Here is a 27536-nt window from a genome sequence, read left to right as displayed (position 1 = left end):
CTATTTCGCTAACCTATAACCTATACGCATGTGCTGCACCGGAATCACGTGTTCTCTCCTCGCTCTAATCACAGAGAAAAGTGATTTATTTGTAAAATACCAGGAAAATATTCAACCCTAACAGAGACGCATGAACACGGATAAAATTGTATATGACCTACACCATTGTCCGTTCTTGTCTATCACAAGTTTAACTCATCCCTACTTTTTTTCGGACGAGTTGCATATGTAGAGGACGAACATATTGTGCCGTTTTAATTGGACAATCATTCATCAAGCAGAGGATGACCTCCCCATTGAAAAACCATTGTCTCAATCCGGAAATCTTGGGACACAAAATCTCAATGTGTCTGTACCCTCACCTTGCATGATAGTGAGAGTTTTATATTAGTTTTCTTTATGGGGTCATTGCCAAGGCTGTGCTGCGTGAGTAAAATGGAGCCCAGTAGGTTATTATGGACAAAAAGGCCTCAATGCAGCAGTAAATGTTGAAGACCTTTATGTTCCTCGTATTGCTTACTTTGTCCACTGTCTCTTGCTATAATTCTAAACAAGGCCATTGACATCATCTGTGCGGAGAGACGGAGGCATTGAAGTGGCCAAATATAGTAGCTCTCCTAGCATAGTCTTATCTGGCTTGAGTTGGTTGGCACTTCTGTTTAGTAGAAAGAGAGATCGCTTCTCACTTCTGTTTTGACACAGCGTTTCTTGATGCTTACATTTGCCACACAGACTTGGCTCTCTTCCCTTACAAGCCTCACAAAAAAAATATTTAAAAAATCTGGCACTTCCTAGTCCTGGAATGTTCACTCTAAGTTCCCCCACTAATCCCCCCCCCCCCCCCCCCCACCACCACCACCCTCCCTCTGTCCCTTTCTTTAAATTCTCTTTCTTTCCCTCCCTTGTTGTAGTTTTCCCAGGGTCCAGATCCCCCTTGGGGCAGCAGCATGCGTCGGTACATCGTCACTATGCCAGGGAAGACTCCTCCAATGGCGGCCCGGCCCAATGCTTACACAGGGCGTCTTCCAGAAAGCCCGCCAGCTTGTCACAGTCCTCCTGAAGAAAACGAGAGACCAGAAATATGGGGTTATATTAGGGACGATATTTAGTTGCACTTTATTTTAAGGTACAATGACCAGGTATTTAAAACCTATCTATAACATGTTTGATTCTTTGGGATTCATTCAAATAAGTCCCACTAGGCACCATTTGGTATCAGGTAGTTATACAATTGTGTCAAATTCTTCAAAGTAAGTACCAGAAAAAAGAAGGGGAAAAAAATACTTAAGATATCAATACAAAAAAAAAACAATACTTCTGTAGAAATATTACAGATTCAAGGCTGGCCTGGGTTGAGTTTATTTAATCAGTGTGTTCCGCTCCTCTTACCTCACTGATGAAGGCGAAGTGAACCAGCTCACTAGCCAGGTCTTTGGAGCTGTCAGCTAAATTGGAAAACACAAAACAGCCACCAAAAACCTTAACATATAAAGATCCTCAACCAGTCCTACAGTTAAAGGGGCCTCTATTACTCCCCATAGGTGATTTGCTAGCAGTTATTGAAGTTTGTAATGGCTGTTTAGATAAAAACCAAACTACCGATTCCAGGTTCTCCTGGCCCATAGACTACTTTCAGGTTGAGGAAACATCTAACCTCAAATAAAATCCTTGAACTTCCCCTTTAAAAACTGCATGCGATCTACTGAATAACCCAATAGATGGTGCTGTATATCTGCATTTGTAACAGCCCCTCTGGCATGTGGTTCAAAAAGGGTACACACAGTAACGTTACAATAACTTTGTTTGAACGTCGGATTGACTCACTCGGCAGAACGTCACAGTTTAGCTGCCGTTGGAGCTTGTCGTCCATCTTCAGGAGGAGAGAGAGCTGCAGCCAGATAGAGAATTCAATTAAAATGTATTTTACCACTCCTTGTATATTGTTCATCTAATTGGTTTTATTCGCTATTATAAAAAAAGGAGAGGTGCAAGTGTGCGCACTGGGTCAGATTTGAACCAATCCCAACTCTCGTGCATACTGTACGTAAGTGCCGGGGGCTTTTATTATTTATTTCACCTTTATTTAACCAGGTAGGCCAGTTGAGAACAAGTTCTCATTTACAACTGCGACCTGGCCAAGATAAAGTAAAAGCAGTTCGACACATACAACAGAGTTACACATGGAATAAACAAGCATACAGTCAATAACACAATAGAAGAAGTCTATATACAGTGTGTGCAAATGAAGTAAGATTAGGGAGGTAAGGCAATAAATAGGCCATGGTGGCGAAGTAATTACAATATACCAATTAAACACTGGAGTGATAGATGTGCAGAGGATGAATGTGCAAGTAGAGATTCAAGGGTGCAAAGGAGCAAGATAAATAAATACAGTATGGGGATGAGGTAGTTGGATGGGCTATTTACAGATGGGCTATGTACAGGTGCAGTGATCTGTGAGCTGCTCTGACAGTTGGTGCTTAAAGCTAGTGAGGGAGATATGAGGCTTCAGTGATTTTTGCAGTTCGTTCCAGTCATTGGCAGCAGAGAACTGGAAGGAGATGCGGCCAAAGGTGGAATTGGCTGCGGCACTAACCACACAAACCATGGGCGAGATGTTTTATTGTGCAATTATTTGTCGATAGTTATAAAAGCTCAGACACTTTTTACATTCAGCAACAATTCTTTGTTCCTTTTAAAAAAGTGTAAGTTGTAGATGAAAATAAACAAAAAAAACTCACATGACTTCTGGTGCCTTCCTCAGTGAACTCCAAGTTACAATGCATTTGGACAACCTGTACAGTTTCAAGCATGACACAGAGAGAGAAAAAAATCTGCTAAACTGATTTCCAACACCCGTTTCATGACCATAGGGCACCACCTTGAAATTGAAAGCAGACAAGAAGGTTCATTTTAGTGCCTAAGTGTCTTGCTTAAGGGCACAGCGGCAGAAGATGGTACCGTCTGGTATCTAAAACCAGCAGCCTTCCGGTTGCCAGTTAAAGAGACCTTATATTTGATAATTGTTTACCCCAACATTTTGGTTGGGTGTTGCCTGTATGGTTCATATACAGTACATATGCTATTAAATACTTGTTTTGACTGGCCCGGGATTTGAACCAGCAACCTTCTGACTACTGGTCTGCATGCAACCCCCTCGTATAAAAAAAGTTACCTTTCTGGTCTCCATCTCCTGGGGCTCTGGGCTGGGAGTCTTCACTGTCTCCATGCGCTCCTGGAAGATGGACAAGGTCCGGGGCATGGTGAGACCCCGCTGGAAGTTCATCAAGGGATAGATCCCATTCCTAGTGAGTACACACAGAAAGAGCCAATCCAATCAATTGAAAAACAGACTAAGTGAGTTAAATCATGTGATGTACAGTCTTTACTTTAAATACTGACTAAATACCACAGTCAGTATGAAAAGGGGGAAGGGACAATAGTACCTTGGAAAATCTTAGACTTAATTGAGTTGAGTAAATAGAGTTTTTTGTTTTACATTAACATTTTAGTCATTTATCAGACACTCTTATCCAGAGCAACTTACAGTTAGTGCGTTCATCTTAAGACAGCTAGGTGAGACAACCACATGTAAGTACATTTTTCCTCTAAACAGCGATCGGCAAAGTCAGAGCTACTAAGGGGGAAAAGGTCAAGTGATAGTTATAAACATGATGTGTCGGCCATCATGGCGGCCTTCATAAAACCGGACGGTTCTAACATCAACTGGAAAGTCAAACAAATTTAGGATTAAAAAAAGAGGTTTACTATGTAGATCATATTTAATTTTTATATTTTTATTTAACCAGGCGAGTCAGTTAACAGATTCTTATTTACAATAACGGCTGGCAAGTGGCGTGGAATAAGTGCAGCAATAAATAAAATATAGTGGCCAACTCTAATAAAAACACAAAAAATGTGTGTATAAGCATCCAATTACAAAGCAGACAAGAGATGGATAGAGGACACAATTGAATGCCAGTTGTGGGCGCAAGTTGCCAAGATCCGATCTGGATCCAAATCGTAGGTAATTTGATTTGTTTATACCAGATATAGGAGCTGCAGATGCATACCCATAACATTTGATGATGAGCAGACCAACAGATATTAGACAAAATTATCTTACCGTAATCAACCAAGGTTTCGGTACACAGTTTTTCCCCCCTTTAAATTGCATCCCTCCTTCCTGATCAAGGTTAATATCCTTAGACCGCAGGAGCGGTAGAGATACTCTTAATGATCGGCTATGAAAAGCCAACTGACATTTACTCCTGAGGTGCTGACTTGCTGCACCCTCGACAACTACTGTGATTATTATTATTTGACCATGCTGGTCATTTATAAACATTTGAACATCTTGGCCATGTTCTGTTATAATCTCCACCCGGCACAGCCAGAAGAGGACTGGCCACCCCTCATAGCCTGGTTCCTCTCTAGGTTTCTTCCTAGGTTTTGGCCTTTCTAGGGAGTTTTTCCTAGCCACTGTGCTTCTACACCTGCATTGCTTGCTGTTCGGGGTTTTAGGCTGGGTTTCTGTACAGCACTTCGAGATATCAGCTGATGTAAGAAGGGCTATATAAATACATTTGATTTGATAATTTAGAATGTATGTATGTATGTATGTATGTATATACAGTTGAAGTCAGAAGTTTACATACACCTTAACCAAATACATTTAAACTCAGTTTCACAATTCCTGACATTTAATCCTAGTAAAAAGTCCCTGTCTTAGGTCAGTTAGGATCACCAATTTATTTTAAGAATGTGAAAAGTCAGAAGAATAGTAGAGAGAATGATTTATTTCAGCTTTTATTTCTTTCATCACATTCCCAGTGGGTTAGAAGTTTACATACACTCAATTAGTATTTGGTAGCATTGCCTTTAAATTGTTTAACTTGGGTCAAACGTTTCAGGTAGCCTTCCACAAGCTTCCCACAATAAGTTGTGTGAATTTTGGCCCATTCCTCCTGACAGAGCTGGGGTAACAGTCAGGTTTGTAGGCCTCCTTGCTTGCACACGCTTTTTAACTTCTGCCCACAAATTTTCTATGGGATTGAGGTCAGGGCTTTGTGATGGCCACTCCAATACCATGACTTTGTTGTCCTTAAGCCATTTTGCCACAACTTTGGAAGTATGCTTGGGGTCATTGTCCATTTGGAAGATCCATTTGTGACCAAGCTTTAACTTCCTGACTGATGTCTTAAGATGTTGCTTCAATATATCCACATAATTTTCCCTCCTCGTGATGCCATCTATCTTGTGAAGTGCACCAGTCCCTCCGGCAGCAAAGCACCCTCACAACATGATGCTGCCACCCCCGTGCTTCACGGTTGGGATGGTGTTCTTCAGCTTGCAAGCCTCCCCCTTTTTCCTCCAAACATAACGATGGTCATTATGGCCAAACACTTACATTTTTGTTTCATCAGACCAGAGGACATTTCTCAAAAAAGTACGATCTTTATCCCCATGTGCAGTTGCAAACTGTAGTCTGGCTTTTTTATGGTGGTTCGGGAGCAGTAGCTTCCTCCTAACCTTTCTGGTTATGTCGATATAGGACTCGTTTTACTGTGGATATAGATACTTTTGTACCCGTTTCCTTCAGCATGTTCACAGGGTCCTTTGCTGTTGTTCTGGGATTGATTAACACTTTTCGCACCAAAGTACGTTCATCTCTAGGAGACAGAACGCGTCTCCTTCCTGAGCGGTATGACGGCTGCGTGGTCCCATGGTGTTTATACTTGCGTACTATTGTTTGTACAGATGAACGTGGTACCTTCAGGCGTTTGGAAATTGCTCCCAAGGATGAAGACTTGGAGATCTTTCTGAGGTCTTGGCTGATTTCTTTAGATTTTTCCATGATGTCAAGCAAAGAGGCACTGAGTTTGAAGGTAGGCCTTGAAATACATCCACAGGTACACCTCCAATTGACTCAAATTACGTCAATAAAGCCATGACATCAGTTTCTGGAATTTTCCAAGATGTTTAAAGGCACAGTCAACTTAGTGTATGTAAACTGACCCACTGGAATTGTGATACAGTGAAGTATAAGTGAAATAATCTGTCTGTAAACAATTGTTGGAAAAATTACTTGTGTCATGCACAAAGTAGATGTCCTAACCGATTTGCCAAAACTATAGTTTGTTAACAGTAAATTTGTGTTGTGGTTGAAAAACAAGTTTTAAGGACTCCAATCTAAGTGTATGTAAACTTCTGACTTCAACTGTATACAGTACCAGTCAAAGGTTTGGACACCTACTCATTCCAGGGTTTTTCTTTATTTTTACTATTTTCTACATTGTAGAATAATAGTGAAGACATCAACACTATGAAATAACACATATGGAATCATGTAGTAACCAAAAAAAGTGTTAAACAAATCTAAATATATTTATATTTGAGATTCTTCAAAGTAGCCACCATTTGCCTTGATGACAGCTTTGCACACTCTTGGCAGTAAAAATAAAGAAAAACCCTTGAATGAGTAGGTGTCCAAACTTTTGACTGGTACTTTATGTAATGTAATCTCCGGCTGGAGCAGCCTTCTACTTTTAATTATAAAATAAATTAAATCCAATGACCTTTGCCCAAATCTGTCCTCCAACGCCCACACTTACTTTACATCCTCCAGAAATTTGTCCAGTTCTAGCGGCGAAACATTCGAGTACCTTTAGGAAACGATGAGAAATGGGACAGCATGAGTAATAACATCAACAAATCACCTCAATCAAACAGACCTTGGGGTCTCTCCCTGGGGACAGGTTTTTCTCCGTCCTTACTTGATCTCCACCCCGGGCCGGTCCCCATGCTTGATCTCAGCCATCACACCATTGGGGTCGAAAGTCCTGGTCTTCTCTTCAAGGCAGTTATCATGAAGCTGATCTGTTAAAAGAGGGAGTGCATTTAAGACTACCGTTATGTGATTAATATGGAGATTTTATTTATTTTTATTGGATTGACCTCTAGAAGAGAAAACTTCAACTTTAACGTGACAGTGTCAAAGGGATATTGGACTCCTAACCTGAAAAATAAAAATATGGGATTGTATTCACAGTGGACTAAGTAACAAAATCCTAAAATATTGTTTTTGACAAAAATATCCAGATTCGCAATGTATTTGTGAACCGTTTCAGAAAGCTGGGTGTACGATAGACGTCACTACTTCACAGGAGAGGCATTTGAGAAGAAAAAAAAATATTAAAACATTTTTTAGCAAAGTGCCTTTTTGAGCATGTCAATTTATGTGCCGTAATAACAAACTCATATGTAATCTGTAAATATAAATAAAATGTGAAATCACAAAGCTGTTTAGACAAAATCTTGCCTAGCCATCATGAATGGATGAGATAATGAGTGGGCTGGGACATTCACAAGAGGGTCCATTCTGTCACGCAAGTCTTCTCTGTCAAATGGCACTTCCTGCTCTCTGCTACCGCAGATATTTGAACGATCCATAGGATTTAATCATATTTTCATCATGGACAACATGCAAAGTGTAGCTACAGCTTTCAATACCAGTTTTGTCCTGAATACTGCTGCTGGTATCGACACAGCTTTGTCTTCTGTGGCTAAATCACTCTGGACTGGTTGAAGCTGAGTGGGAAGGATTATTTTGAAAGTGTTTGTCTGCTGTGAATCATCATAATCCATACACCGGTAAGAGTCTACAGTTAAAATTCCAAGATAGCTACATGAACATGCGTTATTCTCTCAACTATATCAAAAAGTCATTTTTCATAGCTAGCTATTGTTACACATATGTAACAGTATAACTTTAAACCGTCCCCTCGCCCCGACACGGGCGCGAACCAGGGACCCTCTGCACACATCAACAACTGACACCCACGAAGCGTCGTTACCCATCGCTCCACAAAAGCCGCGGCCCTTGCAGAGCAAGGGGCAACACTACTAATAGGTTTCAGAGCAAGTGACGTAACTGATTGAAACGCTACTAGCGCGTACCCGCTAACTAGCTAGCCATTTCACATCCGTTACACATATATAGCTATCATGGCGCCATCAGGGGTGGAGATGGAGAGTGACCGCATTGCAGCCGTGTGTAATTGGCCGACTCCCATCTCGGTAAAGGAGGTGCAGCAATTCTTAGGGTTTGCCAACTACTACCGGAGGTTTATCAAGACAGTCGTGAAGAGGGCACGACAAAACCTATTCCCCCATCAGGAGACTGAAAAGATTTGGCATGAGTCCTCAGATCCTCAAAATGTTTTACTTGCTCGGCCTCCGACCGCAAGGCACTAGTAGTGCGTACGGCCCAGTACGTCAACGGGGCCAAGCTTCCTGCCATCCAGGACCTCTATACCAGGCGGTGTCAGAGGAAGGCCCTAAAAATTGCCATGGACTCCAGCCACCCTAGTCATAGACTGTTCTCTCTGCTACCGCATGGCAAGCGGTACTGGAGCGCCAAGTCTAGGTCCAAGAGGCTTCTAAACAGCTTCTACCCCCAAGCCATAAGACTCCTGAACATCTAATCAAATGGTTACCCAGACTATTTGCATTGCCCACCCCCTCTTTTACACCGCTGCTACTCTATGTTATTATCTATGCATAGTCACTTTAACTCTACCTACATGTACATATTACCTCAATTACCTCGACTAACCAGTGCCACCGCACATCGACTCTGTACCGGTACCCCCTGTATATAGTCTCACTATTGTTATTTTACTATTACATTTACATTTAAGTCATTTAGCAGACACTCTCATCCAGAGCGACTTACAAATTGGTGCATTCACCTTATGATATCCAGTGGAACAACCACTTTAGAATAGTGCATCTAAATCTTTTAAGGGGGGGGGGGGGGGGGGTTAGAAGGATTACTTTATCCTATCCTAGGTATTCCTTAAAGAGGTGGGGTTTCAGGTGTCTCCGGAAGGTGGTGATTGACTCCGCTGACCTGGCGTCGTGAGGGAGTTTGTTCCACCATTGGGGTGCCAGAGCAGCGAACAGTTTTGACTGGGCTGAGCGGGAACTGTACTTCCTCAGAGGTAGGGAGGCGAGCAGGCCAGAGGTGGATGAACGCAGTGCCCTTGTTTGGGTGTAGGGCCTGATCAGAGCCTGAAGGTACGGAGGTGCCGTTCCCCTCACAGCTCCGTAGGCAAGCACCATGGTCTTGTAGCGGATGCGAGCTTCAAATGGAAGCCAGTGGAGAGAGCGGAGGAGCGGGGTGACGTGAGAGAACTTGGGAAGGTTGAACACCAGACGGGCTGCGGCGTTCTGGATGAGTTGTAGGGGTTTAATGGCACAGGCAGGGTGCCTTTGGGGTGCCTTTGCTCTTTAATTATTTGTTCCTTTTATTTTTTATTCATATTTTTTAAACTGCATTGTTGGTTAGTGGCGTGTAAGTAAGCATTTCACTGTAAGGTGAAATACCTGTTGTATTCGGCGCATGTGACTAATAACATTTTATTTGCTAGACAGTTGCATACAGGTACCGTTATAGCTTGCGTCGTCCCTCAACGAGAGACATTGTTTACAGATGGCTCGTTGCAGGACGAAGCAACGTTATAGCCAGCTAGCTGAGCTGGCCTGTTGTATGCTGATGTTAATATTGATTGCTGATGTGCGAAGCCATGCATGACTTGTTCATCTTTTTCATGTTTGCCAGTTTGTCATGTTTAACTAGCTAACTACTGAAATTAGCCACTGTGGTGCGACTGCTAATCAAACCGCATTTTAAGTGATAGGGAGTGGGACACACATGCTAAATTGGCTAGCTAGCTATAGGGAGCAAAATAGTACAAATTAACACGGTCGCCAGGTGCAAAGTGTTTCCTCCGACACATTGGTGCGGCTGGCTTCCAGGTTAAGTGGGCATTGTGTCAAGAAGCAGTGCGCCTTGGTTGGGTTTCGGAGGGTGCACAGCTCTTGACCTTCGCCTCGAGGCCGTATGGGAGTTGCAGCGATGAGACAAGACTGCCAATTGGAAGTTGGATACCACGAAATTGGGGAGAAAAAGGGCAATTGTTTTTTAACAAAAATTATGAATAAAATGTAAATCTTTTTTTTTTTTTTTTTTACATTGAACTAAGAGGTTTGTCATTTTTCATAGGAAAATACTGTACCAAAGACTTTATTGAAAACTCCCTACTGTTGACCAACCACCGACGAAGTGGCATAGATGTCAGCTCAAAACTTCAGTTTGCGGGAAAAAAATTCTGCCTGAACAGCTGAAAAAACCCTCACCGAAGTCCAAAACATCACAAAATGTTGTCATAATACAGTTGAAGTCAGAAGTTAACATACACCTAAGCCAAATACATTTAAACTCAGTTTCACAATTCCTGACATTTAATCCTATTAAAAATTCCCTGTCTTAGGTCAGTTAGGATCACCACTTTATTTTAAGAATGTGAAATGTCAGAATAATAGTAGAGAGAATGATTTATTTCAGATTTTATTTAATTAATCACATTCCCAGTGGGTCAGAAGTTTACATACACTCAATTAGTATTTTGTAGCATTGCCTTTAAATTGTTTAACTTGGGTCAAGCGTTTCAGGTAGCCTTCCACAATAAGTTGGGTGAATTTTGGCCCATTCCTCCTGACAGAGCTGGTGTAACTCAGTCATGTTTGTAGGCCTCCTTGCTCGCACATGCTTTTTCAGTTCTGCCCACACATTTTCTCCAGGATTTAGGTCAGGGCTTTGTGATGGCCACTCCAATACCTTGACTTTGTTGTCCTTAAGCTATTTTGCCACAACTTTGGAAGTATGCTTGGGGTCATTGTCCATTTGTAAAACCCATTTGCGACCAAGCCTTAACTTCCTGACTGATGTCTTGAGATGTTGCTTCAATATATCCACTGAATTTTCTTTCCTCATGATTCCATCTATTTTGTGATGTGCACCAGTCCCTCCTGTAGCAAAGCACCCCCACAACATGATGCTGCCACTCCAGTGCTTCACGGTTGGGATGGTGTTCTTCGGCTTTCAAGCATCCCCCTTTTTCCTCCAAACATAACGATGGTCATTATGGCCAAACAGTTCTATTTTTGTTTCATCAGACCAGAGGACATTTCTCCAAAAAGTACGATCTTTGTCCCAATGTGCAGTTGCAAACTGTAGTCTGGCTTTTTTTATGGTGGTTTTGGAGCAGTGGCTTCTTCCTTGCTGAGCGGCCTTTCAGGTTATGTCGATATAGGACTCTACTGTGGATATAGATACTTCTGTACCAGTTTCCTCCAGCATCTTCACAAGGTCATTTTCTGTTGTTCTGGGATTGATTAACACTTTTCGCACCAAAGTACGTTCATCTCTAGGAGTTAGAACGCGTCTCCTTCATGAGTGGTATGATGGCTGCGTGGTCCCATGGTGTTTATACTTGCGTACTATTGTTTTTACAGATGAACGTGGTACCTTCAGGCGTTCGGAAATTGCTCCCAAGGATGAACCAGACTTGTGGAGGTCTACCATTTTTTTTCTGAGGTCTTGGCACTGATTTTTAAGGTAGGCCTTGAAATACATCCACAGGTACACCTCCAATTGACTCAAATGATGTCAATTAGCCTATCAGAAGCTTCTAAAGCCATGACATCATTTTCTGGAATTTTCCAAGCTGTTTAAAGGCACAGTCAACCTAGTGTATGTAAACTTCTGACCCACTGGAATTGTGATACAGTGAAGTATAAGTGAAATAATCTGTCAGTAAACAATTGTTGGAAAAATGACTTGTGTCATGCACAAAGTAGATGTCCTAACCCGACTTGCCAAGACTATAGTTTGTTAACAAGAAATGTGTGGAGTGGTTGAAAAACGAGTTTTAAATTACTCCAACCTAAGTGTATGTAAACTTCTGACTTCAACTGTATATACACAAACTCTACCTAACTGTTTCAGCTGGGAAGCATGCGGACGCCTTAAGGGGTTTAAAGGGTGTGAGCGATGCTAAATGGGCGTAAATAAAGAGTGGCACTCTAGCTGTTCAATGTGAAAGGTTCTCTTTATTATACAATAGGCAATTTCATAGTGTTAATGATTTGGGGCATAAAATCATCGAAGCTCTGCAGATTTAGTTGTGAGGATACAGAATCAATAGATCATTTATTTTGGTATTGCCCTCAGGTAGCCTGTTTCTGGTCTCAGGTTCAGAAATGGCTGAAAATGCATCGCATTGATCTAAAATTGACCTTCGAAATAGTACAGTTAGGAGATCTGGAGATCTGGAGATCTGAAGAGGGTGGCCAGCAGAGATAGATGGGATGGGCTGAGGGAAGCTGAGGGTTGGGATGTGGAATTGGAGACAAGTGGGCGTGGAGAGATAGAATGATGGTCAAAGATAAAAGTAAAAAAATAAAATCATAATAAAAAGTACATTTGAATGACACTAAGTGGCAGTGTTTTTACTACTAATTTTTACTACTAATGCCTGAGGCTGATGCCGTGCAGATGTTTGTACACATGCATATACACACACTCTCATTCAATTAAACACATACAAGAACACACACACACACACATGTAATAGGGCCAGACATGCACACAAACATATACAGTTGGCATTGCTGTTATGATTTTAGTTGTCCTTGATGTCCTTGGTTTTAAATGTATTTATTTTTTTGCATTGTTGTTTGCGGTTTTCTTCTGTCTTTTCCTTTTTTCTCTTTAGTTCATTCTCTTGGTTGTTGGTGCATTGGGGGGGGTTCTTGAGGGTGGGGAATGGAATTCATTGTATTTTTTATTACATTTTTTCTTCCGGGGGGTGGGGGGGGGGGGGGTGGGGGACGGGTCTCGAATGGTTGAGGGACAGCTATTGGGAAACTGTGGGGGGGGGGGATCTTGGAGGGTTTGGGTTCACGTTTTTTGGCCTGGTGGGAGATCTGTCAGCGTGCCCTTGCGCAGGGCATTGACCCTGGATGCTTCTGTGTGTCGCTCTGAATGGGAGTCTGCTGGATGACTGGTATGATGTAGTTATTGAGCGGCTTCACTGCAAGTATATTGTATGTTTCGAATATTCAATAAAATAAAAAATAAAACAAACATTAAAAAAATATTTTTAAATGTCATAGTGTTAATGATTTGCCTAACTTGGTGAGATAATGTTCAGAGAATCCATTTTGGCAATTTGGTTAAAGAATACATTTTGTGAAAATATTATCAATTTTTAAAGCAACATTACTCCCCCATGTTTCTTCCAACTACAGTGTATGATATGCCATTTTGAAGCGCTGAGTCTGTACTTTTATCCAACGTAAAAAAAAAAAATTCTAATTCAAATTTTGGAACATAAGACTTAAAAGAGATGTTCACATTTGCATTAAACTTTCAGTTTGGGGGCAAACGGCAAAAAGGGGATGTTTTCTGACCAATTGTGTCAGGAATCTAAATGTACCTCTGATGTGACAGTTACTCACACTGATAGTCGATATAGCAGTGGGCAGACAGTTACTCACACTGATAGTTGATAAAGCAGTGGGCAGACAGTTACTCACACTGATAGTCGATAAAGCAGTGGGCAGACAGTTACTCACACTGATAGTCGATAAAGCAGTGGGCAGACAGTTACTCACACTGATAGTTGATAAAGCAGTGGGCAGACAGTTACTCACACTGATAGTTGATAAAGCAGTGGGCAGACAGTTACTCACACTGATAGTCGATAAAGTAGTGGGCAGACAGTTACTCACACTGATAGTCGATAAAGCAGTGGGCAGACAGTTACTCACACTGATAGTTGATAAAGCAGTGGGCAGACAGTTACTCACACTGATAGTCGATAAAGCAGTGGGCAGACAGTTACTCACACTGATAGTTGATAAAGCAGTGGGCAGACAGTTACTCACACTGATAGTTGATAAAGCAGTGGGCAGCCAGCAGCTTAAGAGAGTGCACCTCAAACAGAACCCTGTGAAACAGCAGGTCATGTGCCGTGGGTCTCTTTTTGGCGTCCATGCGTACACACGACTGGGTGAACTCCTGTAACAGACGAGGGAAAGGGAGGTGCATAGAGAGTTACTACTACCATGGGTGGAATTGTGTGGATTTTTAAATATACAGTGCATTCTGAAAGTATTCAGACCCCTTCACGTTTTCTACGTTACAGCCATATTCTAAAATTGATTGAATAAATGTTTTCCCCTCATCAATCTACACACAATACCCCATAATGGCAAAGCAAAAACAGGTGTTACATTTCTTTTTCTAATTTATAAAAACTTAAATCCCTTATTTACATAAGTATTCAAACCCTTTGCTCGGAGACTCGAAATTGAGCTCAGGTACATCCTGTTTCTATTGATCATCCTTGAGATGTTTCTAAAACTTGATTGGAGTCCACCTGTTGTAAACTCAATTGATTGGACATGATTTGGAAAGGCACACACCTGACAGTGAATGTCAGCGCAAAAACCAAGCCATGAGGTCGAAGCAGTTGTCTGTCGAGCTCCGAGACAGGATTGTGTCGAGGCACAGATCTGGGGGAAGCGTACCAAAACATTTCTGCAGCATTGAAGATCCAAGAACACAGTGGCCTCCATCATTCTTAAATGGAAGACGTTTAGAACCACCAAGACTCTTCCCAGAGCTGGGCGCCCAGCCAAACTGAGCAATCAGGGCAGAAAGGCCTTGGTCAGGGAGGTGACCAAGAACCCGATGGTCACTCTGACAAAGCTGCAGAGTTCCTCTGTGGAGATGGGAGAATCTTCCAGAAGGACAACCATCTCTGCAGCACTCCACCAAATCAGGCCTTAATGGTAGAGTGGCCAGATGGAAGCCACTCCTCAGTAAAAGGCACATCACAGCCAGCTTGGAGTTTGCCAAAAGGCACCTAAATACTCGCAGACCATGATAAACAAGATTCTCTGGTCTGATGAAACCAAGATATACTCTTTGGCCTGAATGCCAAGTGTCATGTCTGGAGGAAACCTGGCACCATCCCAACGGTGAAGCATGGTGGTGGCAGCGTCATGCTTTTTCAGTGGCAGGGACTGGGAGACTAGTCAGGAACGAGGGAAAGATGAACGGAGCAAAGTACAGAGAAATCCTTGATGAAAGTGGAGGATCACCTTCCAACAGGACAACGACCCTAAGCACAGCCAAGACAACGCAGGAGTGGCTTCAGGACAAGTCTCTGAATGTCCTTGAGTGGCCCAGCCAGAGTCCGGACTTGAATCCAATCTAACATCTCTGGAGAGACCTGAAAATAGCTGTGCAGCGACGCTCCCCATCCAACCTGACAGAGCTTGGGAGGATCTGCAGAGAAGAATGGGAGAAACTCCAAATACATGTGTGCCAAGCTTGTAGCGTCATACCCAAGAAGACTCGAGGCTGTAATCGCTGCCAAAGGTGCTTCAACAAAGTCCTGAGTAAAGGGTCTGAATACTTATGTAAATGTGATATTTCTTATTTTTTATAAATTAGAAAAAATGTCAAAAAATCTGTTTTTGCTTGGTCATTATGGGGTATTGTGTGTAGATTGACGGGGAAAACCCCCCAATTTAAATACATTTTAGAATAAGGCTTTCTGAATGCACTATACTGTGTGTATATATATATATATATATATATATATATATATATATATTTTTTTTTTTTAATGCATTTCCAAGCTTTATTGATTAAGGATAGATATGTAGATGGGGAGAGAACAGGAAAACAAAGTGAGTGGTGGAACACGGATCGAACCGATGCCTTCATATGTGGTCCAGGGACGGTAACACTACTACTAGACTAGATCATGGTGCGATTTAGTGTTGATGGGTTCTGACTTCTAAACTTGAAAATATTAAATATCCTTATTCATGTCACTGTTAGACATCAGGGATCCTAAGGGAAGGAAAATGGCCACAGTCTGGTACAAGTCAACAGGACAGCTGTGAGTTAGGTAGTAGTAAGGAATTTGGGCAGAAATCAGGTCAGATGAAGTGAGGAAGAACAGATATCACTAAAGTTCTGTCTAGCAACAGAGGTGTATTGGCTGTTCAGATGTGTAAGGAGGAGACTCGGCATAGGAGAAAGGATTAAATACCAGTACTTGTGTGAATATATGTCTTTGTCTGTTCAGCTGTCTGACCCTTTGGGTGAATAAACTTTGTTTGAGCTTTAATAAAATCGTCCGTGAGTTTTTTACAGAGGAACTGGGTAATTAGAAGGAACTGGGTAATTAGAAGGAACCATAGCCTCTGGTGATTGAAAAAAGATGGCGTGTAACGTAACATATAGCATTACGGCTGCTGACATTTTTCCTACAATGTGCTTTATATAAACGGCCTGTCATCTTTCCCCGAGTTACTACAAACACTTGGAAGGAAGAAATGTGTCATGGGAATTAGAGAGAACCGTGGCTTCAGTGACTGACGAAGATGACACACCGACAGTTTGACTCAATGTATTATAGTATTGTAGCAGCTGCCAACTTTCCTTCACACATTTACCACTACAGTACAATGAATCCCTAGGAGTTGTATAATTGGAGATTCTAATATTCCATAATTATTGGTTATTAGTCCCAATTTTTGTAGAATGAACACCCAGAGGTTAAAGTCATTGCACACCACTGCATTACGGCAGTGTGTCTTCTTAATTTACTTTTGAGATAATGCTGGCATCCTGGCGGTAGCAACCATTTTACTGAAGCCAAAGATGAAGAAGCTATGTTGTGGGCGTTCAACTGCTGAAATAAGTGAGCGCTGCAAGGTGAAGGGAATATACCAGCTAAGGTAGCACTATCCCAGCAGGTCAAATTTGGCACATGGCACCTTAAATGACGTTTTCTGGTTGAGATGACACATTACCTGGTTCTAACAGTTGGTTAAGACATCGTTTTTCATGACAAGACGTCATGTGAAAGATGTCCTTATTGATGAACCGTATAATGACATCGGTTGTATACGTTTTGTTAGCGCCTTTTTAGACGTGTTGTTAAATGTATTTTTAACAACCAGAAAAATCCATTAACAAAAAAACTCTTATACAAGCAGTATACAACAGTGGAGGCTTCTGAGGAGAGGGCGGCTCATAATAATGGCCGGAATGGAGTGAATGGAATGGAATCAAACACATTGTTGTTTTCATGTGTTTGATTCCATTATATTCACTCCATTCCAGCAATTATACTCCATTTCAGCCTTTATTATGAGCCGTCCTCCCCTCAGCAGCCTCTACTGGTATACAACCAGTATATGGTCCCATGTGGCTCAGTAGGTAGAGCATGGCGCTTGTGTAAATATGACTCAAATGTAAATATGAAGTCATAAAATAACTAATATGAAAGCAACCAGGTTTTGCCCTGTGGGAAATGACTAACTTTAGGCACGCCATCATTGCATGCCCACTAGTCTTGTGCGACTTGCCTTTATGAGCGGATCATCTAAAGACTGGGCAGCGTTGGTTATAGCCTCTTTGGATACCACAGTGTCCCCGTTGGCCTGGATCTCCAATACTGCCATCTAAAGTTGGGGAGGACAAAACAAAATGTGCTGGGTCGTGTTAATTAGGACAACACAACGGTAAAACAGAAAGCTAAAATGAGCGGGTCTTATTATAATGACCAAGACTAGATTGTCTCTCCCTCTTTCAGTCTGCTTTTTTCCCGTTTGGTACCGAATGAACACGACCCTTATTTTGCATTTGTGATTAATATTATGCATCAGTAGGCAAAAAAAAGGAAACATTTTTAGTCGGAAAATGAGAATGGCTTATCAGACGAGTTCAGGTAAAACATCAGAATGTTTTTTCCTTTTTCGTGTCTATTGAACGTAACATAAATATGGGTTTCAATTAACATCTGTGACATACACTATATATACACACACACAAAATGAGGTGGACACCCCTCAAATTAGTGGATTCAGCTATTTCAGCCACAACCGTTGCTGACAGGTGTACAAAATCGAGCACACAGCCATGCAATCTCCATGGACAAACATTGGCAGTAGAATGGCCTTACGGAAGAGCTCAGTGACTTTCAACGTGGCACCGCCATAGGATGTCACCTTTCCAACAAGTCAGTTTGTCAAATTTCTGCCCTGCTAGAGCTGCCCCGGTCAACTGTAAGTCAAATCAAATCAAATGTTTTGTCACATGCGCCGAATACAACAGATGTAGACCTTACAGTGAAAGGCTTACTTACAAGCCCTTAACCAACAATGCAGTTAAGAAAATATTTACTAAATAAATAAAAATGATTAAAATAACAATAAGGCTATCTACAGGGGATACCGGTACTGAGTCAATGTGCGGGGGTACAGGTTAGTTGAGGTAATTTCTACATGTAGGGAGGGGTAAAGTGACTATGTATAGATAAAACAGAGAGTAGCAGCAATGTAAAAACAAAGTGGGGGTCAAAGTAAATAGTTTGGGCAGCCATTTTATTAATTGTTCAGTCTTATGGCTTGGGGGTAGAAGCTGTTGAGGAGCCTTTTGGTCCTAGACTTGGTGCTCCGGTACTGCTTGCCATGCGGTAGCAGAGAAAACAGTCTATGACTTGGGTGACTGGAGTCTGACAATTTTATGGGCTTTCCTTTGAGCTTCCCTCTGACACGCCTACTATATAGGTCCTGGATTGCAGGAAGCTTGGCCCTAGTGATGTATTGGGCCGTATGCACTACCCTCTGTAGCGCCTTACGGGCAGATGCTGAGCAGTTGCCATACCAGGCTGTGATGCAACCGGTCAGGATGCTCTCGATGGTACAGCTGTATAACTTTGAGGATCTGTGGAAACATGTCAACTATTTTCAGTCTCCTGAGGGGGAAAAGGTGTTGTGCCCTCTTCACAACTTCGTTGTGTTTGGACCATGATAGTTTGTTGGTGATGTGGACACCAAGGAACTTTGAAACGCTCAACCCACTCCACAACAGCCCTGTTGATGTGAATGGGGGTGTGTTCGGTCCTCCTTTTCCTGTAGTCCGTGATCATTTCCTTTGTCTTGCTCACATTGAGGGAGAGGTTGTTGTCCTGGCACCACACTGCCAGGTCTCTAACCTCCTCCCTATAGGCTGTCTCAACATTGTCGGTGATCAGGCCTACCACCGTTGTGTCGCCAGCAAACTTGATGGCGTTGGAGTCGTGCGTGACCACACAGTTGTGGGTGAACAGGGAGTACAGGAGGGGACTCAGGACGCACCCCTGAGTGGCCCCCATGTTGAGGATCAGCATTGCAGATGTGTTGTTGCCTACCTTTACCACCTGGGGGCAGCCCATCAGGAAGTCCAGGATCCAGTTGCAGAGAGAGGTGTTTAGTCCCAGTGTCCTGAGCTTAATGATTAACTTTGTGGGCACTATGGTGTTGAACGCTGAGCTGTAGTCAATGAAAAGCATTCTTACATAGGTGTTCCTTTTGTCCAGGTGGAAAAGGGCAGTGTGAAGTGCAATTGAGATTGCTTCATCTGTGGATCTGTTGGGGCGGTATGTGAATTGGAGTGGGTCTACGGTTTCTGGGATGATGGTGTTAATATGAGCCATTCAAAGCACTTCATGGCTACAGACGTGAGTGCTACAGAGCGTTAGTCATTTAGGCAGGTTACCTTCGCTTTCTTGGACACAGGGACTACGGTGGTCTGCTTGAAACATAGGTATTACAGACTCAGTCAGGGAGAGGTTGAAAATGTCAGTGAAGACACTTGCCAGTTGATCCCCCCATGCACTGAATACACGTCCTGGTAATCCGCCTGAATGTTGACCTGTTTAAAGGTCTTACATCGGCTACGGAGAGCGTGATCACACAGTTCTCCGGAACAGCTGGTGCTCTCTAGCATGTTTCAGTGTTGCTTGCCTCGAAGCGAGCATAAAAAAGGCCTTTAGCCCATCTGGTAGGCTCGCATCACTGGCATCTCGCAGCTGGGTTTCCCTTTGTAGTCCGTAATCGTTTGCAAGCCCTGCCCCGTCGATGAGCGTCAGAGCCGGTATAATGGGATCCAATCTTAGTCCTCTATTGACGCTTTGCCTGTTTGATGGTTCGTCTGAGGGCATAGTGGGACTTCTTATAAGCGTCCTGATTAGTGTCCCAATCCTTGAAAGCGGTAGCGCTAGCTTTTAGCTTCGTGTGGATGTTGCCTGTAATCCATGGCTTCTGGTTGGGATATGTACGCACGGTCACTGAGGGGACGACGTCGTCGATACACTTATTGAAGCCGGTGACTGAGGTGGTATACTCCTCAATGCCATTGGATGAATCTCAGAACATATTCCAGTCTGTGCAAGCAAGACAGTCCTGTAGCGTACCATCCGCATCATCTGACCACTTCCGTATTGAGCGAGTCACTGGTACTTCCTGCTTTAGTTTTTGTTCGTATGCCTGAATCAGGAGGATAGAATTATGGTCAGATTTTCCAAATGGAGGGCGAGGGAGAGCTTTGTTGGTGTCTGTGTGTGGAGTAAAAGTGGTCTAGAGTTTTTTTTCCTCTGGTTGCACATGTGACATGCTGGTAGAAATGAGGTAAAACAGATTTAAGTTTGCCTGCATTAAAGTTCCATGCCACTAGGAGCACCACTTCTGGATGAGCATTTTCTTTTTTGCTTATGGCCTTATACAGCTGCTTGAGTGCGGTCTTAGTGCCAGCGTCAGTTTGTGGTGGTAAATAGACGGCTACAAAAAACATTACAATTTCTATCGGCGGTGTTAATCTTTCTCAGGACGCAGCGCGGCATGTTTCTCAGGACGCAGCCCGGCATGTTTCTCAGGACGCAGCGCGGCATGTTTCTCAGGACGCAGCGCGGCATGTTTCTCAGGACGCATGACTCGACCTTCGCCTCTCCCGAGCCGTTGGGGAGTTTGCAGAGATGAGACAAGACCGTAATCACAAAATTGGGGAGAAAAAAAATATTTTAAAAAGAAAGTTTGTCGAGATCGGTGTGGAAGAACTTGACTGGCCTGCACAGAGCCCTGACCTCAACCCCATTGAACACCTTTGGGATGAATTGGAACTCCGACTGCGAGCCAGGCCTAAATCGCCCAACACCACCAATTCTCGTGGCTGAATGGAAGCAAGTCCCCGCAGCAATGTTCCAACATCTAGTGGAAAGCCTTCCCAGAAGAGTGGAAGCTGTTATAGCAGCAAAAGGGGGATGGGGGGGACCAACTCCATATTAATGCCCGCGATTTTGGAATGAGATGGTCGACGACGAGCAGGTGTCCACATACACTACATGACCAAAAGTATCTAAAGGGTATTGGGTTGTTTATTATTGGAACACTGCAAGAGAAAGTGTTTGTGTCGGCGTAGAGTGAAGTTCACCCTAGACGCTGATCCTAAATCTGTACCTAGGGGGAAACTTCACCCCGGATTGTTTTGTCTTACCTCCAGGGTACATATGCCAAAGGCGAAGATGTCAATAGAGCAAACATCCTCAGCCACTAAAACAGAATAGTGTAGGAGAGAGACAGAGACACAGAGAGAGCACGAGACAGAGCGTGTGAGACAGAGACAAGGGGAGAAGGAAAGAGAAAAGGTTATTTATTTAGAGACCCTTTGTCTGAATTACACAATTTGAAGACAGCTCAATGTACACTACACAAAAACAATTTACAAAACAAAGCATATAAAATATGACAAATCAAATCAAGCTTTATTTATATAGCACATTTCAGACATGGAATCCAACGCAATGCCCTTCACAGGAAATATAAACGTAAATATTTACTACACAAGCATAGACGATAAAAAACTAAAATAATAAAAACTGAACGACTAAAAAGCACCCTAAGGAAAAGCAAAGCTAAAGAGATGTGTTTTAAGATCTCTTTTAAATATGTCCACAGTTTCAGCCCCCCTCAGGTTCTCTGGCAGGCTATTCCAGAGAGCAGGGGGCATAGTAACTAAAGGCTGCCTCTCCATGCCTTTTGGTCCTAGGCTTTGGGATAGTTAAAAGGCCAGTGACAGAGGACCGGAGGGACCTAGTGGGAACATAATTTAAAAGCATGTCTGACATGTGCTGGGGTGCACAATGGTGGATTGATTTAAAATCCAATAGAAGAATCTTAAAATGTATTCTAAAACTCACAGGCAGTCAGTGCAGAGACCTTAAAACCGGTGTAATGTGTGCTCTCCGTCTGGTCTTGGTCAGTACCCGTGCTGCAGCATTCTGTATGTTTTGCAGTTGACCAATGGCTTTCTTGGGTAGACCAGACAGGAGAGCATTACAGTAGTAGTCAAGCCTGCTTGTAATAAAAGCATGGATGAGTCTCTGTCAGCCTGAGAGAAACAGATGCACATTGGCAATGTTCCTCAGGTGGTAAAAAGCTGTCACATTCCTAAATTGTGATTCGAAATTTAGCTCAGAATGTAAAATAACACCTAGGTTTTTTTACCTGGATTTCTATCTTTCTTCCCCGTGAATTATAATGTGCGGCTAGATTCTTCCTCTGTGCTTTGGCTCCAACAATAAGTAACTCGGTCTTGTCTTAATTTAGCTGGAGGAAGTTGTGAGCCACCCAATTATTTACATCACCAATACAGTCTAATAATTTATCCATGGAGCTAAAATCCTCTGGTGACACAGAACTGTAAAGTTGTGTTACATGTGCGTAGCAGTGAAAATCAATGTTGTGCTTTCTGATAACGCTGCCAAGGGTTAACATATATAAACTGAACAGCACCGGACTCAGTACCCGGAAATAGAACCTTGTGGAATGTATTTTCTCTGAGTTATGTTCACCAAGGGTGACAAAACCCCCCAGTTCTAAACCAATTTAGAACTGGACTGGAGAGGCCAACCCACGTCTCCAAAGTCTGCCCAGAAGGACATCATGGTCAACAGTGTCGAATGCAGCACTTAAATCTAAGAGTACAAGGACAGAGAGCTGTTTGGTGTCTGATGGCTCTAAGATAGTTAAAGTGGTCAATTAAGGCCGTCTCTGTGCTGTGGTGGGCATGAAAACCAGATGGGAATTGTAAAATAAAAATAAAATAATAAAATAAAAAAAAGTTGACACTGCCGTTTGAACACCAATTTCTCCAGAAGTTTGCTTAATAATGGAAGGTTGGAGATTGGCTGAAAATTGCTAAGAGCGTTAGAATCTATACTGAACAAAAATAAAAACGCAACATGTACGTTTTATATCCAGGCTATATCACAACCGGCCGTGATTGGGAGTCCCATAGGGCGGCGCACAATTGGCCCAGTGTTGTCCCGGGTTTGACCGGTGTAGGCCGTCAAAGTAAATACGATTTTTTTCTTAACTGACTTGCCTAGTTAAATAAAGGTTAAATAAAAAAAATTAAGTGTTGGTCCCATGTTTCATGAGCTGAAATAAAAGATCCCAGAAATGTTCCTTACACTCAAAAAGCTTATTTCTCAAAATAATTGTGCACGTTAATTTCCATCCCTGTTATAGTGAGCATTTATCCTTTGCCAACATAATCCATACACCTGACAGGTGTGGCATTTCAAGAAGCTGATTAAACAGCATGATCGTTACACAGGTGAACCTTGTGCTGGGGAAAATAAAAGGACCTCACAACACCACAGATGTCGCAAGTTGAGGGAGCATGCAATTGGCATGTTGACTGCAGGAATGTCCACCAGAGTTATGGCCAGAGAATTGAATGTTAATTTCTCTACCATAAGCTGCCTCCAATGTTGTTTTAGAGAATTTGGCAGTTTGGCAGGACTTACAATCGCAGACCACGTGTAACGACACTAACCTGGGACCTTCACATCCCGCTTCTTAACCTGTGAGATCGACTGAGACCAGTCACCCAGACAGCTGATGAAACTGAGGAGTATATCTGTCTGTAATAAAGCCCTTTTGTGGGGGAAAAACTCATTCTGATTTGCTGGTTCTGGCTCCCAAGTGGGTGGGCCTATGCCCTCCCAGGCCCACCCATGGCTGTGCCCCGTTTGAAATCCATAGATTAGGGCCTAATGAATTTGTTTCAATTGACCGATTTCCTTATATGAACTGTAACTCAGTAAAATCGTTGAAATTGTTGAATGTTGGGCTAATATTTTGGTTCAGTACAGATTACTTTTCTTCAGAACGGTTTTTAACATAGGCACTCTCCCCACTGCACTAAAAACTGCTATGAACAGGTAGTGGTTAACAATAGCTTGCATTTCTTCAGATATACTATTAAAAACGGTTTTGAAGGTGTTGGGGGATAGGATCGAGAAGGCTTAAGTTGTGATATCACTTTCCTGAGCATGTCTGTGTCAACCAGGGGAAATAAATCCATAGTTGCCTTTTCATCAGGTCTTGCTTTACTGATAACCAACATTAGGCTGGGTATCTTCTCTCTGAAATATGCTGCAAACTCACATTTAGATGTGGAGGAAAGGTCACATAGGTTTGCAGGGGTAGGATTTATCAGGCCATCAATGGTGGAGAAGAGCACTCTCAAATTACTCTGATTAATGTTAGAACAATGAGCCCATCTGGCATTCATAATTGCCTTGTTATACATGTCAAGTTGCTCTCTCAGAATATCATAATGGACCTGCAACTTTCTCCACTTTCGCTCTGCCTTTCTGCAATTTCTCTTTCATTTATTAGTTTCCTCACTCCAAGGGGCTCTCTGATTGGATGTGGCCTTTTTCAACTTTATTGGAGCTATGGCATCAATGGTTGCCCTTAATTTGCTATTAAAAAGTTAACTAAATTATCATAAGAGGAAGCAGAATATTGTTCATACACACGAGCCAAAGAGCTACATCAAATGCATGAGGAGTAGATGGAGTTAGTAGATAGTAGATGGAGATAGTAGATGGAGTTAGTAGATGGAGTTAAAGGGAGAGTAAGAAAGATGGGAGATGCAGACACTTACAGCCGTATTCAGGAGCAAAATAGTGCTGGTTCGTTTCATCATCCCGATGATGCTGCACATTTCCGTAGATCGCCTCTGGGAAAACTAGGAATGGGACAAACAAACCAGAGTAAAAAAGAAAATAAGTCTCCATCTCGTTCACACTCTCGAAAACAGATTATATTCACAACTGCTCTTCAACAGTTTAATAGGTTATCTAAAAGACAGAGTTTTTTTTTTTACCAAGTGAAGGGTAGTCTTGAGAACATAAACCACAACAGAACTTAGTTCCTAAATTAGTAGTGGATTGTAGACTAGAGGGGGGGGGGGGGGGAAACAACAGTGACAAATAGGATTCTTACCATTGACAAACAGCCTATGCCACACTGTAAACAAAACAGAAAGACACAGAGAATTCAAACAAATGATCATGCCCCAAGAGAAAAACTGAGGAAAAGTTCTGTATTTATTCAATTACATAGAGTACCAGTCAAAAGTTTGGACACACCTACTCATTCAAGGGTTTTTCTTAAAGTTTTACTATTTTCTACAACGTAGAATAATAGCAAAGACATCAAAACTATTAAATAATCTAGTAACCAAAAAAAAAAAAAAAAGTGTTAAACAAGTCAAATTATTTTTTTATGAGATTCTTCAAAGTAACCAGCCACCCTTGATGACAGCTTTGCACACTCTTGGCATTCTCTAAACCAGCTTCATGAGGTAGTCACCTGGAATGCATTTCAATTAGTTAGTTTGTGGAATATCTTTCCTTCTTAATGCATTTGAGCCAATCAGTTGTGTTGTGACATGGTAGTGGTGGTATACAAAAGATAGCCCAATTTGGTAAAAAAACAAGTCCATATTATGGCAAGAACAGCTCAAATAAGCAGAGAAACGGCAGTCCATCAATACTTTACTTAAGAACTCCTCTTGCCGCTCAGATCCCTTTAGCGGGATCATTTTCGTCTACATCCGGTGAATTGCAGAGCGCCAAATTCAAATTAAATTACTAAAAATATTACATTTTTCATGAAATCACAAGTGCAATACACCAAAACACAGCTTAACTTGTTATTAATCCAGCCGGTGTGTCAGATTTCAAAAAGGCTTTACGGTGAAAGCAAACCATGCGATTATGTGAGGACAGCTCTCAGCAAAGTAGATTTGTCACAAAAGTCAGAAAAGCAATAAAATGAATCACTTACCTTTGATGATCTTCGTATGTTTGCACTCACGAGACTCCCAGTTACACAATAAATGTTCGTTTTTTTCCGCTAAAGATTCTCTTTATATCCAAAAACCGACGGGCAGACAAAAATTCCAAATAGTATCCGTAAAGTTCGTAGAAACATGTCAAACGTTTTTTATAATCAATCCTCAGGTTGTTTTTACAATAAATAATCGATAATATTTCAACCGGACGGTAGCCTTTTCAATAGAAGAGAGAAAGAAAAGGTCTCGCTCCCGGCGTGCGCGCATGCACAAATCTGAGGACATCTGGCTATCCACTGACGCGATGTGATCATTCTCACTCATTTTTCAGAATAAAAGCCTGAAACCATGTCTAAAGACTGTTCACACCTTGTGGAAGCCATGGGGAAAGGAATCTGGTTGATATCCCTTTAAATGGAGGATAGGCTTGCAATGGAAAAGAGTAGTTTCAGAAAAACAGCACTTCCTGGATGGATTTTCCTCAGGTTTTCGCCTGCCATATCAGTTCTGTTATACTCACAGACAATATTTTGACCGTTTTGGAAACTTTCGAGTGTTTTCTATCCTAATCTGCCAATTATATGCATATTCTAACTTCTGGGCCTGAGAAATAGGCAGTTTACTTTGGGCACGTTTTTCATCCAAACATCAAAATACTGCCCCCTAGCCTGAACTTTGAAAGTTTCTTCAAGTGCAGTCGCAAAAATCAACAAGCACCCTGATGAAACTGGCATCTCATGAGGACTGACCACAGGAAAGGAAGACCCAGAGTTACCTCTGCTGCAGAGGATAAGATCATTAAAGTTGCCAGCTTCAGAAATTGCAGCCCAAATAAATGCTTCAGAGTTCAAGTAACAGACACATTACAACATCAACTGTTTAGAGGAGACTGGTCAAATTGCTGCAAAGAAACCACTACCAAAAGGACACCAATAAGAAGAGACTTGTTTGGGCCAAGAAACATGAGCAATGGACAGACTGGTGGAAATCTGTCCTTTGGTCTGATGAGCCAAAGGGTGGCTACTTTGAAGAATCGAAAATATATTTTGATTTGTTGAACACTTTTTTTGGATACTACATGATTTCATATGTGTTATTTCATAGTTTTGATGTCTTCACTATTATTCTACAATGTAGAAAATAGTAAAAAGAAAAAGAAAAACCCTTGAATGAGTTGGTATCCACACTTTTGACTGGTACTGTAATCCCCATTCAACTTAATAGAATGTGATATCACTGTAGGTCTGTTAGAGGGGTACATTAGGAACAGCCTAAACAGGTGATTAGATAAACACCTACGTTGTAATTCTCCAATATTTTCCCTGCAAGTGTTCACTTGTACACTATTACTTTTCCCTGCAAGTGTTCACTTGTACACTATTACTTTTCCCTGCAAGTGTTCACTTGTACACTATTAAAAGCACATTTCCTGTGCTTTTAAATCCAACTAGCGTCAGGGAAAACGGTGGAGTACTGGGACTCTTTCCCCCCCCCCCCCCCCCCCCCCTCCTTGCCCTGTAGACCACATACCCGAGCCGATCTTGATGAGTCCGTTGTGCTGGATAAAGATGGTGTCACACGTCAAGTTGCCATGGACTATGGGCGGGTGGCAGGAATGCAGATAACT

At 42.2% G+C, this 27536-nt stretch overlaps 1 protein-coding gene across 2 annotated transcripts in view; it reads right to left on the bottom strand.

Annotated features, from left to right (window-relative positions):
- Positions 1 to 867: 867 nt before the first annotated feature.
- The window catches only part of LOC120020714 (nuclear receptor-binding protein 2-like), a 56263-nt gene continuing 29594 nt past the window's right edge, over positions 868 to 27536 (bottom strand). The window contains exons 6-18 of one of the 2 annotated variants that reach the window (XM_038964435.1): positions 27440 to 27534; positions 25057 to 25080; positions 24716 to 24799; positions 21251 to 21306; positions 17305 to 17400; positions 13798 to 13930; positions 6777 to 6879; positions 6615 to 6665; positions 3176 to 3305; positions 2742 to 2795; positions 1825 to 1888; positions 1390 to 1445; positions 868 to 1056 (exon numbers count right to left, since the gene is read on the bottom strand). In XM_038964435.1, coding sequence (XP_038820363.1) covers positions 967 to 1056; positions 1390 to 1445; positions 1825 to 1888; positions 2742 to 2795; positions 3176 to 3305; positions 6615 to 6665; positions 6777 to 6879; positions 13798 to 13930; positions 17305 to 17400; positions 21251 to 21306; positions 24716 to 24799; positions 25057 to 25080; positions 27440 to 27534 — 1036 coding nt within the window. In that variant the 3' untranslated portion in view covers positions 868 to 966. The remainder of the gene's footprint in view (positions 1057 to 1389; positions 1446 to 1824; positions 1889 to 2741; positions 2796 to 3175; positions 3306 to 6614; positions 6666 to 6776; positions 6880 to 13797; positions 13931 to 17304; positions 17401 to 21250; positions 21307 to 24715; positions 24800 to 25056; positions 25081 to 27439; positions 27535 to 27536) is intronic. The other variant, XM_038964436.1, reaches the window with a different exon arrangement.

This window comes from Salvelinus namaycush, chromosome 25 (genome assembly GCF_016432855.1).
Source record: "Salvelinus namaycush isolate Seneca chromosome 25, SaNama_1.0, whole genome shotgun sequence".
Lineage (NCBI taxonomy): Eukaryota > Metazoa > Chordata > Actinopteri > Salmoniformes > Salmonidae > Salvelinus > Salvelinus namaycush.
The sequence above is the reverse complement of the archived record's forward strand: the minus strand, read 5'-3'. Positions and strand labels throughout refer to the sequence as shown.